Source organism: Tachyglossus aculeatus, chromosome 12 (genome assembly GCF_015852505.1).
Source record: "Tachyglossus aculeatus isolate mTacAcu1 chromosome 12, mTacAcu1.pri, whole genome shotgun sequence".
Lineage (NCBI taxonomy): Eukaryota > Metazoa > Chordata > Mammalia > Monotremata > Tachyglossidae > Tachyglossus > Tachyglossus aculeatus.
The window spans coordinates 19,883,960-19,899,191 of record NC_052077.1 but is presented as its reverse complement, the minus strand read 5'-3'; the positions used below and the strand labels follow the sequence as shown (position 1 = coordinate 19,899,191).

Here is a 15,232-nt window from a genome sequence, read left to right as displayed (position 1 = left end):
ACATCAACATGTATTTTCGTAAACTCATTCTTACCGGTGAAAAAAGAATGTTGCAAATTTACCCTTTTTACCCTGTGTTCACAATGGAGTGATTGTAGCTTATAAATTTGGAAACGCCCAATTAGTAAAAAAGTTGTGCCGAATCAAGTCTGCCTCTTCAATACACTCAGTGGTTCTAGAGTCTTCCTATCTTTTTCATTGTTCCAGTGTAACTGAGCCTGTTCAGTGCTCCAACAGCTCTAGCTCTTTGTACTCTCTTTGCAGCTGGGGTGTTTGGCCAGTTGTTTGTCCTTATTTTGTTTAAATGCATTAGAATTTAAGCCTGGAAATTTCAGCCCCCAGATTTATAAATGCTTAAAGATTTTACATTTTTCAAGGGAAGTGCTTTAAATATGATCTAGGCAACCTTTATTTTGCTCCCAAAATTGATTGAAACAGTATATTGCCAACTGATTACAATGGGGTCACTTTTGTTAGGTTTGGACTGCAGTCTTGATTCCAAATGGCATTAATTGTATCCAAATGCAAACAAAATCCTGTTCCTTCATCTCAGAAACATCGTGTAATATTTTGTTACTCTTAAGAGGGTCCAAATGCATAGGAAACAGACAGCAACATTCCACATGGAGAGATCTTGCCTCCTGCTATGTAACAAAGCAATTATTATATTGCACAGAGTTAGCTAGTAAGAAATGACTGGCAGGTAACTTTCTTGGAGAGTAAAGGATGAATAGCAAACATTCATTTTAGGTCTTTCTAATTTTAGTACTGGCAGTTTTGTAACATATTTTCAACTAATTTCCTTGAAGTTTGGAGAGACTTGGAATCAGATATTAAATCATACACTTACCAGAAAAAGAAAATGCAACTACTTTATGATTGGCTGAAAATGGAGCAGGTAGAAGATATTCTTTTAAATTGTTATTTGTTAATTTTCTTGCATAAGTCCAGTCAAACTTTAATGGCATGGTAGAAGGCAGCTCTTTTGAAGATTGATAAGACTGAAACATTTGAAGAGAAAAATTACTTTTGGAAACAACATTATATATGTTTTTTAAAATTGTTATGCAATCTCTCATTTTTTCCACTACTAATTAGTGATTCTTTGGCTCCAGAAGTTTCTTGGACTTGAAAAGTTGTACTTGATTTCCAAGGTGGATTAATTTCTCATACGTAAATTTTCCCAAAGCCGAACACATTCAAGGGGCAGATAATTGAGTGTTCAAGGTACCAACTGGGGGTCTTGGCAAGAAAATGCTCAATTCTGCCACATGAAATTTAAATCTGTGGGAGTCATGGATATGTTTTTTATCAGTGGCTTACCCCGTGTCCAGCTGCACCCTTCCTTCATTGCAAGTTGTTAGGAAGCTTGAAATGGCACTGATAAAATCTTACTTTTGGTACATAATTGTCATTGAAGTTTGATTATAGTAACACCAGTACGTCTACTTGAAAAGTAAATTGTAAACTCTCTGTGGAATGTTTAGCCACTTTGATCAGCAGAGTGCTTGGTCATTTTATTTTATTTAACAGTTTGAACACAGCTGCTCTGAAGCAGTCTTCTAGACTGCACAACTCCCAGCCAGGTAAAGTGTCTGTCTTAAGTCCCTGGCAGATGCTAAGAAACTGACCTCCTCAAGTGGGCTGCTTTTAAAATATGCAGACTACAATTAAAATATGCCTTTGGGCTGTTGCCATTTGTTTTATTTTCTCATTCCTTTGACTAAATCCAAAGAAGGTGCACCATCATTCAGATTACATTGTTGATAGGATTATTTGTCTACATAACTAGTGTGAATGTGCCTAACATAATAATAAATTCTTCCCTCTGAGGTATGCCTGAGAAGGTAGCTTCTTCAGCTTCACCTTTTCACTGAGAATGATCTGCTTTCAGATGTCTAGTGGGGTTTTGTTATTCATAATTTATGTAGGAGTGCTATCACAATATCTTGAGCTTTATGGCATAAATACACTTGTAGGTATATACACCTAAACATGTATATGTGGAGCGAGAGATTAGTCATTCTTCAAGGGGGAGTCATCATTTATGCCGACTGCAATAAAGGATATGAATTTTCTTTTTATTTTAACAAGTTTGAGAAGCAGCGTGGCTCAGTGGAAAGAGCCCGGGCTTGGGAGTCAGAGGTCATGGGTTCGAATCCCGGCTCTGCCACATGTCTGCTGTGTGACCTTGGGCAAGTCACTTAACTTCTCTGTGCCTCAGTTCCCTCATCTGTAAAATGGGGATTAGGACTGTGAGCCCCACGTGGGTCAACCTGATCACCCTGTATCCCCCCCCAGCGCTTAGAACAGTGCTTTGCACATAGTAAGCGCTTAACAAATGCCATTATTACATTATTATTACAAGTTTGATCTGGACACCTGATTCTCATTTATCCCAACTAATCTCTCCACTTCATCAATGGCCTCAATACCAATGAATTTATATGCTTTCAATTAATTTCTTCATTGTGTCCGTAGGTGACAACTTTACATTTTGAGAGTGTGGGTAAAAAGGAATGGGGGAAATGGAGGTTAAAAGTGGGCACTTCAAAGAGCTAGCAGGTCAGGATGTCATCATTTTGGGTCTTTTCAAACCTGCCTGGAAACGCTTGGGTCTTGTCAGAGCTTTGGAATGAATAAATCTGGGAGTCAAGCTTAAACAGCACTGGCAGTCTTTGCCCTTGCGGGATGGGCACTTATGCTTCTGTCAACTACTTATACTTGTTTCCTCTTTTAGCAGTGTGGCTCAGTGGAAAGAGCACGGGCTTGGGAGCCAGAGGTCATGGATTCTAATCCAGCCTCCGCCACTTGTCAGCTGTGTGAATTTGGGCAAGTCACTTAACTTCTCTGTGCCTCAGTTCCCTCATCTATAAAATGGGGATTAAAACTGTGAGCCCCACATGGGACAACCTGATCACCTTGTATTCCCCCCACCCCTGCGCTTAGAACAGCATTTCGCACATAGTAAGCACTTAACAAATGCCATCATCATTATTATTATTGTTATTATTATTAAAATGCTCCGCGCACTCTACTAGAGCACAGGGGTGAATGCAGTAATAATAATAATAATAATAATAATAATTGTGGCATTTGTTAACCATTTACTGTGTGCCAGGCACTGTGGGGGAATACAAGCAAATCGGGTTGGACACAGTCACTTTCCCACATTAGGCTCACAGTCTTAATCCCCATTTTACGGATGAGGTAACTGAGGCACAGAGAAGTGAAGTCACTTGCCCAAGGTCACACGGTAGGCAAGGGCAGAGTCTGGGTTAGAACCCATGACTTTAGACACAGCCCTTGTTCTACGTGCCAGAAAATAAAGCCCATGATGTAGTGGAATTCACTTTGTTGTAGGTTTTGGTCCCATAATATTTTGCAAATAATGTGTCTGTATGAGTGTTTATTGTTACGTGAGTGTTATATGAGGATATGGGGGTTTGCCCACTCCAGAGGAGAACCAGGGCTGTGCAGGTGTAAGAACTAATGAGTGAAAGTGTCTTAATTCCATCAGCAACTTTTGCTTCCAGCAGAGACAAAAGCTCAGTTAATGCTCCCGCTGTCCAACTCTCCACCTCCTCTTTGGCAGTTTATGTCTTCAGAGTTGACCCCCTTGCTCAGATGCTAGGATTGGCAGTTTTCAAAGACCGTGCAATTTGGAGAAGTTGTGATGAGTGAAATGACTTTCAACAGGGACAAATACAGAGTAGTTCATTTCTAAAGGCAAACACAAGCATCACAAATAGGTGACTAACCAGCCAGCCATGAATAGATGCTCAATACCTAGAGGTCATAGTGACCCACAAGCTGAGCGTGAGTCAATATCTAGCACCGTTGTTAAGATGAATAACATTATGACATGAGTCCACGGGAGTGTAGAACATGGACAGACTTGAAGGAAATCCCTCTAAAAGGGATAGCTCACTGTTATTGTTTTAAATTGGAAGGTCATCTTGGCTCACTTCTAATCATTCTTTCCTCTCCCCATTGGCATGTAAGGCTAGCAGGTGCCATTACTAACCCACCACCAGCCAATTATATAAAAACGTATTTAAAGGAAAGGCATGATATTAGGAAAGGATTGAAGTGTAACCATTTCAGAGAAGAAAATTCCAATACACAAAATCTAGTTAAGAAAAACAATGAAAACATGGTAAGCATGCCAATTATTGGGCAAAAGGAGAAGAGGACTGTAACTTGCAATTAAAGTGATGGTCTCAAACAAACAAATAGTTAAGAATTTGATCTACAATTCCCTAGGTGGAAATGAAAAATTAAAAGGCTCATTATTCTGTCCCTGCATGCATAATGACTATTAGAGTTTTAAAAATTGATGATACACCGTGGCCAACATAATTGATATTCCAAACTCTATAGGTATGGAAGAAAATAATTATAAATGTCAAAAGAAGAAGACTGTTTGGGATTGAACAAAGTCTGCCAGCATACAAAAGGAAATTTGAAGACTTTATAAGTGGGAGAACAATGAGCCAGTTTTTATTTATGGAAGTTGCATTTGATCTATTTTTTGAGCTTGTCCTCTACCTGAGCATGGGGTTTGCAAAGGGGCGGTGACTTCCCCTGCCTGCCATCCCCAAGAAATCCTGTCTTGAAGAAACAGGGCCAGCAGAAGCTGGGTAGCCAAACAGCTCCTACACCTGAACTCTGGAATCTCTGGAATAACGCCTCTTCTCACCCACGGTAGCTGGGAAAAGCCCTGCCTGTAGAAGCTGGAGTAGCAGTTCACTTGAAAGAAGTGTTACAAGATTGGGAGTGTTGAGGCTAGGACCAGCTGGTGTCCTGAGGAGAGGGGAGAAGCCTGAAAGATGATTTAGCAGAACTGTGGTGCAGCTTTATTGTTTTTGTTGTCGTTTTTTTTAGTGTACTGGTTTTGCTCTATCATATTATTCATTTTTTCTGTATCTGTCACCAGCTTACCCTTCCACCACCCCTTTTTCAACTGATTGAATTATCATCCTTGTACATATTCCCAGCTCTTAGTATGGTGCTTAATGGTTGGTTGATCGATAATAATATGATACTGTTGTTTACAATGGACTTCTGCAGTAAGGGGCGCAAATAAATGTTTTCTTCAGGTTTTTTTTTGTCCCATTGCAAATCAGTTTTTGGCTGTCTCTTTCTCCTGCCTGTCTTCTACCTTTTGGAAATTTCACTATTGATTCCCAGAAGGTGGGAAGGAGCAAAGAGAGGGGAAGGAATATGGGAAATTAGTGCAATCCTTTGGTTACTTGTCACAAGTTTGGTTGCAAGAGAGACAAAGCCTATTGGCTCTCCTGATGTTCTTAGAATATTTTAGGAATCCTCTTCATTACTTGCTAGGTTTCTGCAACTCTGGATCTCACATTTTCATTAATTTTGTTTTATCTTTATCTCTATTCTAGTAGTAATCTTACCAACTCATCTCGTAAGTTTTTCATCATTTCTTTCACTCTCACCCTTCTCTTCTTGTCATTGGCTTTCTTTTCTCTCCTTGCCTATTTTCATTCTTCTTTCTCTTTAGACAGTTTCTCTTGCATTTAAATGCATGCTGCTGTATGTAGGGGCTTTTAAGAAAAACAGTGTCTAGACATCCATTTCTAGTTCTCTCAATTTTTATTTCTTAAGTTTCCCCAAAGAAGTATGCCTCTTTTTCTCTTTTGTAATGGAGTTATTTGTTGCTTTCAGCTCGCAAGTCGAAGAAGTTGGGGAAGTTGAAAGGAATTCACGAAGATCATCAGCAGCAACAGCCCCCAGCACCCTCAGCACCCCAGAGCCCAGAGGAAGGGACTACATACATTGCTCCTGTAAAAGAGCCCTCTGTTAACTCAGCACTTGTCCCTCAAATAACGGCAATCTCACCAGCACTTACACCTTCACCCACTATGGTGCTTGGAAGCATTGAGCCTGAAGTCGTGTATGCAGGATATGACGGTTCGAAACCCGATACAGCAGAAAACCTGCTTTCCACTTTAAACCGCCTTGCTGGCAAGCAGATGATTCAAGTGGTAAAGTGGGCAAAGATACTTCCAGGTAAAAGTCCCATTTTCTTTCTTCCTTCCATTGGTTTGGTTTTGCAAGGTTTGTTTTTGGGTTTTGATTCATGCTGTAAATTTTCTTTTTTCGGATTCCTACTCTATTACAATGGGTTGCATTTGTATTAGTGATTTATGTAACAACTTGTTCTGCGTGGAGTTCAGTATTTCATGGGCAGCGTAGAAAGTAGTAGCTAGTTAGGTGTACCACACAGAAAAACTGAGCATATCCCTTTTGCTGTCTCTGTCTCCTACTCTCAGTTGCCTCCTTGTGCATTCTGTAGTCTTCTGTTCTCTCTTTTTAACTTTCCTGTCCTCTCATGCTTTCTTGCTTTCTTATCTCAAGGTTCTGCCTATTCTCCTTTCTCTTCATCTCCATTTTTTCTCCTCTGTTACTGTTTCATTTCCCTATTATCCTTTTTCCCGCTGGCTTTCTTCTCTTTGTGCCCAATGTTTTTTCTCCCCATTGCACTACGTTCTCTTCTTTCGTGTTTTCATAAATCCCATCCAACTTCCTCCCCTGATTGAGCCCTTATCTTTCGTATCCCAGTCCTTCCAACACCTACTTTCTAATTCCCCTCATTCTACTCTTCTTACTCTCTCTCGTCTCTTTCTTTACCTCCTTCAGAATCCAGGCCAAGAGAAGGGAAATATTATTTTTAACCCACTTCCCTTTTTGAGGTCAGGGCTGTGGGGAATACTAATTCCCGTAGATTTCCAGGCAGGAAGAGCTGTTTTTTGACCATTTCTCTGTATCTCAGTTTGGAGCTCCTGCCGCAGAATGCCCGAGTCCCATTTCTGATCTCAGAGCCCCACCTTATGATTGAAAATGGGTTCCATGCATCCCCTTTCTGAGAATAGTAGTCAGGGAAACATGGAGATATTTTTCACAAGATTCCCACCTCTAGATTAGAGCTACAGGACCTGACTCCCATCACTGGGCTTGAATTCCGGGTGTCTGATAGTGCCAACTGCTAACCATCTGTCCTTCTGCTCCCTCATCCTGCAGTGAAGCTATGGGCAGAACTGACTGGGCTATGACAATGAATATTAGCACGAGCCCGCTGTTGGGTAGGGACCGTCTCTATATGTTGCAAACTTGTACTTCCCAAGCGCTTAGTACAGTGCTCTGCACACAGTAAGCACTCAATAAATACGAATGAATGAATGAATGCATGAAATACTCTTTATTAAACACTGAAATAAAATTTTACTCTAATGGTAGGAATGAAGTAAAGATTTTTTATTTCCAAATCAGCCAATCATGCAGATCCATCAGATCTCACAGGCTGTATCAAGTAATAATTTTAATTAAAATGAATATAAGATCCGAAGCATTGATATTGTCCTCTTACAGATTGTATAGCATCACTGTGTCACTTAGTGAGCACTTAAGGTGTGCAGAACACTCTGGGAAACACATGGGAAAGTGCAATACAACAGAGTCGGTAGACGTGATCCCTTCCCACAAGGAGCTTGTGTGGCTTAGTGGATGGAGCTCAGGCCTAAGAGTCAGAAGGACCTGCAGGTTCTAATCCCAGCTCCACCACATGCGTGCTTTGGACCTCGGGCAAGTTACTTCACTTCTCTGTGCCTCAGTTACCTCATCTGTAAAATAGGGGTTAAATGGATGAGCCCCATGTGGGACAGGGACCGTGTCCAACCTGATTAATTTATATCTACCCCCAGCACTTAGAACAGTGCTTGACACATAGGAAGCACTTAACAAGTGCCATTATTATTATTGCTATTGTTATTTGGAAAAATTCAGTAACTTGTATAAAAATAAAGTGATTTCTATTAGTGAAAAACAAAACTAAAAGACCAAGAACCAGTGCTTCAGCATTTCTAATCGTTATATCTTAGTTCCCCTCTGGACAGTTTTAAGTGCACATGGTCAGTAAATGGATCAAAATTAAAACAAGAAAGTTTGGGCAGGACTGGAGTGAAACTTGCAAATTAGGACAATTTTTATGGACTGTTCTTTTTTTTTAACCTAGACGCACCTGAGTAAACCCCTGAAAATTTTGATTTGGTATTACTTTGCCAAGGAATAACTGCTGATTGCAGTTGTAGATGCATTAAACTAGAACAATGAGAGTGGACTTTAAGGGGACAGTCCTGTGACTTGTACACTGGATTACCTCCGAATAGTGGATAGAGCTTTATGATTGATCATTCTGTTCTACAGGATTTAAAAACTTGCCTCTTGAGGACCAAATTACCCTAATTCAGTATTCTTGGATGTGTCTGTCATCATTTGCCTTGAGCTGGAGATCATATAAGCATACGAACAGCCAGTTCCTCTATTTTGCTCCAGATCTGGTCTTTAATGAGTAAGTATCCGTTCATTTACCTTCGCAAAAGAAACCGAATGGAGATGTAGTTGATGCAGGTTAAGTGGGCAGCTGTTCTGACCATGATTTTCAGAAGTCCAGAATCAAGAACCTGAAGGATGTGAAAACTATTTTAAACAAAGTGATGCTACACTGCATATTTTTTGTGTGTTTAAATGTCTTTATTATACATGGATATATTTGGAACATTCCCCAAATCAGGACATTCTTTCAAATTTGAACTATAACTGATATACAACCCAAGTAATTGAACCAAGCCTCTTCTGGTATCTACTGTAGATGGGAAGAATATCTAATTTCTAGGAAATGTGAACATTTAAATTGGTAGTTTTTCTAAGCAGATCCATATAATGGTTCTTTTGTTAACAGTATACAGCTGCTCAATGTGTTTTCATGACAATCATAATTACCCTTCTTTGCAATTGTAAAAGAAGCCAAAATGTTTTTACATAATGAAACATTCTTAGTTTTATGAAGCGTTAAAGAAGATTGAACGACTCATTATGAATTCCTTCTTTGGCCATGGATACTTTCCTATTTTAAGTCCACATTCTACTACTGTTTTTGCACTTTATTAGTAAAATTCATGTGTGTTTGTATCGATTGCTGCTTTTTTATACTAGTGGGTTCAAAAAAGGATTTGAACTGGGACACTGTCATATCCCACCAGATGACTTTCCCTAGAGGAATCAGGAAGACTGGAGGAAGAGTTAGTCCACAAAGGAGACTAAAATATATACAAGGAACAAAAGCAGATAGCACCCACTTCTCCTGAATTCTGTATTGGGCTTTCTCTATTTTAGAAGAAATTGCTGAAATTCATTTCATGTTCTAACATTGGCCTGCCTCTTTTGGGACTTGTTATAAAGTGAGGAGAGGAGTGAGTTTATATTAACTTCAGAAGTGTGAATTGTCAGGAAGGGTGAGTGAAGTGAAGAGAGACTCAGCTTTCATGTATTTCAGTAAATATGTGAAAAGGAAAGAAGAATATATGTTTGAGAAACACATACATTTTTTTGGTGCTTTTTTTTTTGAGTCAGTTAACCTGTGGTAAACAGGAAGCATTATTTCTTTCACTCATCTCACTCAAATGGAAGGAATATATGTGCTTATGTATATCTGGAATGAAATAAATGGCAGATGATTCTAATGGGCTTTCTTACTATTAAATGTCATCATTGTTATTATTATGGTTGGTTGACTAACTGAGAATTGATGTCACTGCCGTCAAAGTGCTAGGCTTATTTTTAAGTAGGAGGAAAAAATGGCATGGAAGAGAAGTGGCTCCAACATATGGTAGATTCATAGCATTTCATGGACTCTGCCTGTCTCTAAATGAGTTTAACAATGTCGGACATGTGAGACTGTAATTATTAGGAGAAGCAGTATGGTCTAGAGGAAGGAACACGGGCCTAGGAGTTAGTGGACCTGGGTTTTAATCCCTGCTCTGCCGCTTGTCTACTGCATAGTAATCATAATAATGATGATGGTATTTGTTAAGCACTTACTATGTTTCAAGCACTATTCTAAGTGCTGGGGTAGATAGAAGCTAATCAGGTTGGACACAGTCCCTTTTCCACACGGACATAATCCCCAATTTATAGATGAGGTAACTGAGGAACAGAGAAGTAAAGTGACTTGCCCAAGGTCACACAGAGTAACCTTGGACAAGTCACTTAACTAACCTGTACCTCAGATTCCTTACTGTAAAATGGGGATTAAGACCATGAGCCCCATGTGGGGCATGGACAGTGTCCCACCTGATTTTCTTCTGTCTACCCCAGGGCTTAGTACAGTGCCTGGCCCATAGGAAGCGCTTACCAAATTCCATGGGAAAAAATGAGGATTTAATACTAACATTTTTTTGTTGCAGTCGACAAAAGAAACAGATCAATTGGGATAATATGATCACTTCCCTTCTGGGTACTCCCTTGAGTGTGCTGTTGATTTACATTGAGTGATTCAGGAGTCCTGTCAGCAGGGCCTTGGCTACCCAAGTACAGTCCACAGATTTTGTAGGTCCCGAGCACCTGGGACAGGTTTGAGCTGGCACGCAACCAGTAGCATCAGGATGAGACTGGTTGTGTAGCTCCCCATTAGGACAAGGGCTAAGGTGACACTGAGCTAGCTGGCAGTGAGCCCAGGATGAATCTGAAGGTGATACGACGCCCGGCCATCCAAGTAGCAGCAAATTACACAGGGCCAAACCCAATGTCTTGGGTCACTTCTGGCTCTGCTCCAGTCCTTCCCTAGTTCAGAACCAGGACTAGGTCCAGGCCAGGCTAGCATAGGCAGGACCTTACCAGGTTGTGGATTTTCAGCCAGTACACTGTTCTGCACGGAGACTCCTTTCAAGCCCAAGCCACAGATTGCATGAAATGTACCGTGAGGCCCTCTCTTCCTGCTCCCAGGGCAGCAGCAGAATGGTGGGACAGAACTGGAGGGTGGAAAAGAAAAGTTTGAAATAGTATCTATTAATCGGGATTCTTGAAGCAGAATCGGTAAGCTCTCATAGTATTGTAGTCTGATAGTCTTCCGCTGAGAAGAACAGATGAGCTTTGGCTCCGAGGATTCCGTTCTGTGACCCTATCTATCAGAAGGAATTGATTATTGACTATAGCACGAGTGGCTTGGTTGCGCCATCCATAGTCTCTCGTTCCCGCCAGTCGTGTTCTCGCTGTACCCCATTGCATTTATCCTGTACCATATATGGTGCCGTGATTCATGGTGCCACACTATTCTTTAAACCAGAAAAATAGATGCCTACTACATGGAAGACGATTACCCCTCAGATGGATTTAAAAAGAGAGCTTCCTGATCTACAGCTTCAGGTATTTTTCTGGTTGTTAGCTACCGTTTACTCCATTTTCTATTATCAAAAACAGCTGTAGGCATAATATGTGTTGGTAGATTTTTTAAAAGTAGGTTAATTTATCATTAGGCCAAATATAGCCCAGCAGCTATAGAAAAATTGTGTCCTTCATTTAAAATAATTTAGTGCTTGTATGTAGTAGGCATCTATTTTTCTGGTTTAATGAATTGCGTGCATTTTTCTCGGTAAACAACGTATTTTGTGGCCATCAGTCTCATAGATTTCTCTAGGAATCTGTGGCCATCAATATTAGTTGTATAACAGACTGTAAAAGTGCAGCCACCTCTTAGTGACCTTTAGATGCTGCAGCCTTTTCTGGTATTCTCATTTAAGAGTAGTTAATCATAAGGGAGAAAGAGTTGCGTATTCAATTGTCAGATTTATCTGTTTCAGTTATATGTATTTGGAGGGTGATGAAGAGAACCTCCATCATGGTGAGAGGACTTTGATTCTACTTGGTATTTGGTGGATTTTTTTAGCTAAAACACAGAAAATATTAATGATATAGTTTGCAATATATTTAATCTCATAGTGTTTAATTTAGGAGTGCGTATTTGTCATTCTTTAAATCTAACAGTCTATTAAGCCCTCATTTTTCTTATAATTATTGCCCTGAAAATTGTTGCTACCAATAGAACATTCTTACTGTACCAGTAAGTGACAACAAGAGTGTAATGATACTTTTATAGGGGTCAGCATACATTTTCTGCCAAGAGAGGGCTTAAGTTTATGAAAGCTGAATGGTTTTTCAATGAAAAGTTTGTATACATGTGAAGTATTGTACTTTGTCCTAAAGATATGTCAGAATCCCTGCTGAAAGTTAAATGTAGCAATTTCTTTTCTTTTCCCATTTGTTGTGCTCTATAAAGGCCCATATTATAAAAATACAAAGGCCACCTTCAGCGTTAACGTGGTAACATCTACCCAGGGCTTTATTTTAACAGAAAATCCTCATGATGGCTATTATGTGCTAAATAAAATGGATAAAGTTTTGCATATTTTTCAAGTACAGTTTTCACTCCTAACATGGTGGGGAGGAGAAAAATGAAAGTTTTTTCTCCAGAGAAGCTGTAAAATGAACCCTTAGCCAGCACTGTTTCCTGTTGCATGCTTGATGACTTTCCCAAGAACTGAATAAGACTATTTGAGAAGAAGCATGGCTTACTAGAGAGGGCGTGGACCTCGGAGTCAAAGGACCTGGGTTCTAATCCTGTCTTCACCACTTTCTTGCTGTGTGATGTTGTGCAAATCATTTAACGTCTCTGTTCCTCAGTTTCTTCTTCTGTGAAATGGGGTATACATACCTGCTAGGCTCTCAGCTCATTGTGGGAAGGAAACGTGTCTGCCAATTCTGTTGTATTGTACTCTCCCAAGTGCTTAGTACAGCGCTCTGCACACAGTAAGCACTCAATAAATATGATTGCTTATTGTAACCAGGATTATTTTATGTATTCATTGGAGAGAGGAGAGTAGGAGTTTAAAGTCACCATGGTAGTTTCTGCATGCTCCCTGCTCCAGTGAATGGCTTCAACTTTACCCCGATCCTGCCTGCCCACCAGTTCATACAGGAGGATCATATTCCCCTCCCACAGAAATAAGTAGCTGTGTCTAATTTTTGAAGAGAACGCTGACAGTGAAATCATGTCCATCCACGAGAGTGTGGCTGAAAAGAACGATGTGCCACCGTGTCCACAGTGTGTACCTTTTAAGAGAGTTCCTTAGTGTGGTTGCATTTGCTCTACAAAGGACCTGTCCCTGTTTTCAAGGATGTCTCTTGATACCCTCTGCTCAAGTAGAACAAGCCTTCTGCTGATTGCATTCTACCAGACTGGTTCTGCCTGCTCTGTTGGCCTTTGGACAATCCACTATTTAATATGTCATGTTATTGCTTGACCAGCAGATATCCAGTTTCCCAAAATGACTTGACGAGTAAAACTCTGAGGGCATGATCATTGCCTCAGATCTGGTGAGCTTATTGTTCCAGGATCTGGTTGTTGTCTTGCCGTTTGATGTGGTGCTGGTGAAATTACTTAAGAAACTGGATGTCCTCTCTAGCAGGACTCACTGTCATATCGAAGTTGAATTCTACTATAACTTTATAAACCTTCAACTCGCTATGAAACTTGTTGCCCCTTGTCTGTCAATCCTCCAAAACCCATGCTGTCCTTTTAAATTTTGTTTTCTATCACTTTGTTTTTCTTTGATTTATTGGGTAGTATACTACTAAGTAGCAGCGTTCAGTACAAAATTTAGTTCTAGATGGTCAGTGGAATTATTTAGTTGCGGATTGAGTTTCCCCAGATATTTTTTGTACATCATCTCATTTGTCTTCTTAATTCATTGCCCCGTGCTGATTCCGCAAGGTAACTGATAATTATTTGCCTTTCTTCTTGTTAATGTTCTCAAGAGTGTAATCATCAGCAAATAGCAGTAGCCTAATACCTGTCTTAAAGACTTTAGAGTTATTCTCATCCCTCTTTGGCAGCAACTTTGAGGAAGCAACTTCTGCACTCAGTCATGAAAAATGACTGGGATCTGATGGCATTTCTGCAAATAGCTGAAAGCAAGGAGGAGACCTAGTCCCCAGGTATTTGTCTGCGCAAGTTCCTCCTTAATATGGAACACTAAAGAAATGCCTTCAAACCTCAAAGATGGTACCTTTATCATCCTCCTCCAGAGGTTTTTTGAGTATACACTGGAATGTCTCACTGCTTTCTAGTATTGAACAGATGCGAGCCAAAATCCTTCAGGACACGATACTGAAGAATATAATCACCCAAACAGCACCTGAACAGCTTAGCATAAAACACAGAATATTAGAAAAGCCTGACCAATACAGGGAAAGATGAAGGAGTAAAACCAAAACCTCTGTAGATTTTTCAAGGACCTTACAAAAGCACTTTGTGTACAGAATATGGCACTTTACTAAGTGCTTGAGAGAGGTGGTGGACCAGAGTCTTGTTCTCAAGGAGGCTACAACCCACTTAATGAGAGAAACCGTAAAACAATGTATATAAAGGGGGAAGAACTGAATAGGTGCAAGTTAGTGCTTAAATAATAGATGGGCTGTGCTTAGGGCAGTGCAGTGTAAATGCTCAGTAAATACCATTGATTGTTATGTACAGAAGTGTTATACATGGCTGTTAGTGCACACGTGCATAGTTGATGTGAAAGTGCCCTATTCACCCTCCCTTCTGCGCTGCCTATGCAGTTGACTAGAAGCAGCATGGCCTAGTGGATAGAGCATGGTCCTGGGGGACCTGGGTTCTAATCCTGGCTCCCAACTTGTCTGCTGTGTGACCTTGGGCAAGTCATTTCACTTCTTTATGGTACATCATGGTACATGATGGTACATGGTACATGGTACTTCATGGTACATCTGTACCATGAGGATTAAGAATGTGAGCCTTATGTTGGACAGGGATTGTGTCTAACCCGATCATTATTGTATCTACCCCAGTGCTTAGAATAGTGCCTGGAACCTAGTAAGCTCTTCACAGATACCATTATTATGACTTGGGTCTGTATCCCTTAGGCACTTTGGCACTCACTCGCATGCCCCCCACCCCAGCTCCACAGCACTTATGTAAATATCCATATACATTGCCCCTTCCCTTATCTGTAATCTATTTCAATGTCTGTCTCCCCCCCCAGACTGTAAGCTCCCTGAGGGCAGGAAATTTGCCTACCAACTCTACTGTAGTGTGCTCTCCCAAGTGCTTAGTACAGTGCTTTGCCCAGAATAAGAGCTCAATAAATACCATTGATGGAGTGACCGATGGAAGTGGTAGTTGGAGGGATGTAACTTGGGGGAAAGAGATACGATGCAGGGAAGTCTTCTTGAAGAAGATGTATTTCAGAAGGGCTTTGAAGACGGGGAGAACTCAAGTCTGATGAACTTGAAGGGGTAGTTCGGGTAGGAAGAAGGGCATGAGCACTGGGGGAGAGATGAGACTGAGGCACAG

The 15,232-nt window shown here is 40.5% G+C and overlaps 1 protein-coding gene across 4 annotated transcripts in view; it reads left to right on the top strand.

Annotated features, from left to right (window-relative positions):
• The window catches only part of NR3C2 (nuclear receptor subfamily 3 group C member 2), a 258,117-nt gene that overhangs the window by 204,178 nt on the left and 38,707 nt on the right, over window positions 1–15,232 (top strand). For all 4 annotated transcript variants that reach the window (XM_038754941.1, XM_038754939.1, XM_038754940.1 and 1 more), the window contains exons 5-6: window positions 5,692–6,036; window positions 8,230–8,374. In XM_038754941.1, the coding sequence (XP_038610869.1) occupies window positions 5,692–6,036; window positions 8,230–8,374 (490 nt within the window). The remainder of the gene's footprint in view (window positions 1–5,691; window positions 6,037–8,229; window positions 8,375–15,232) is intronic.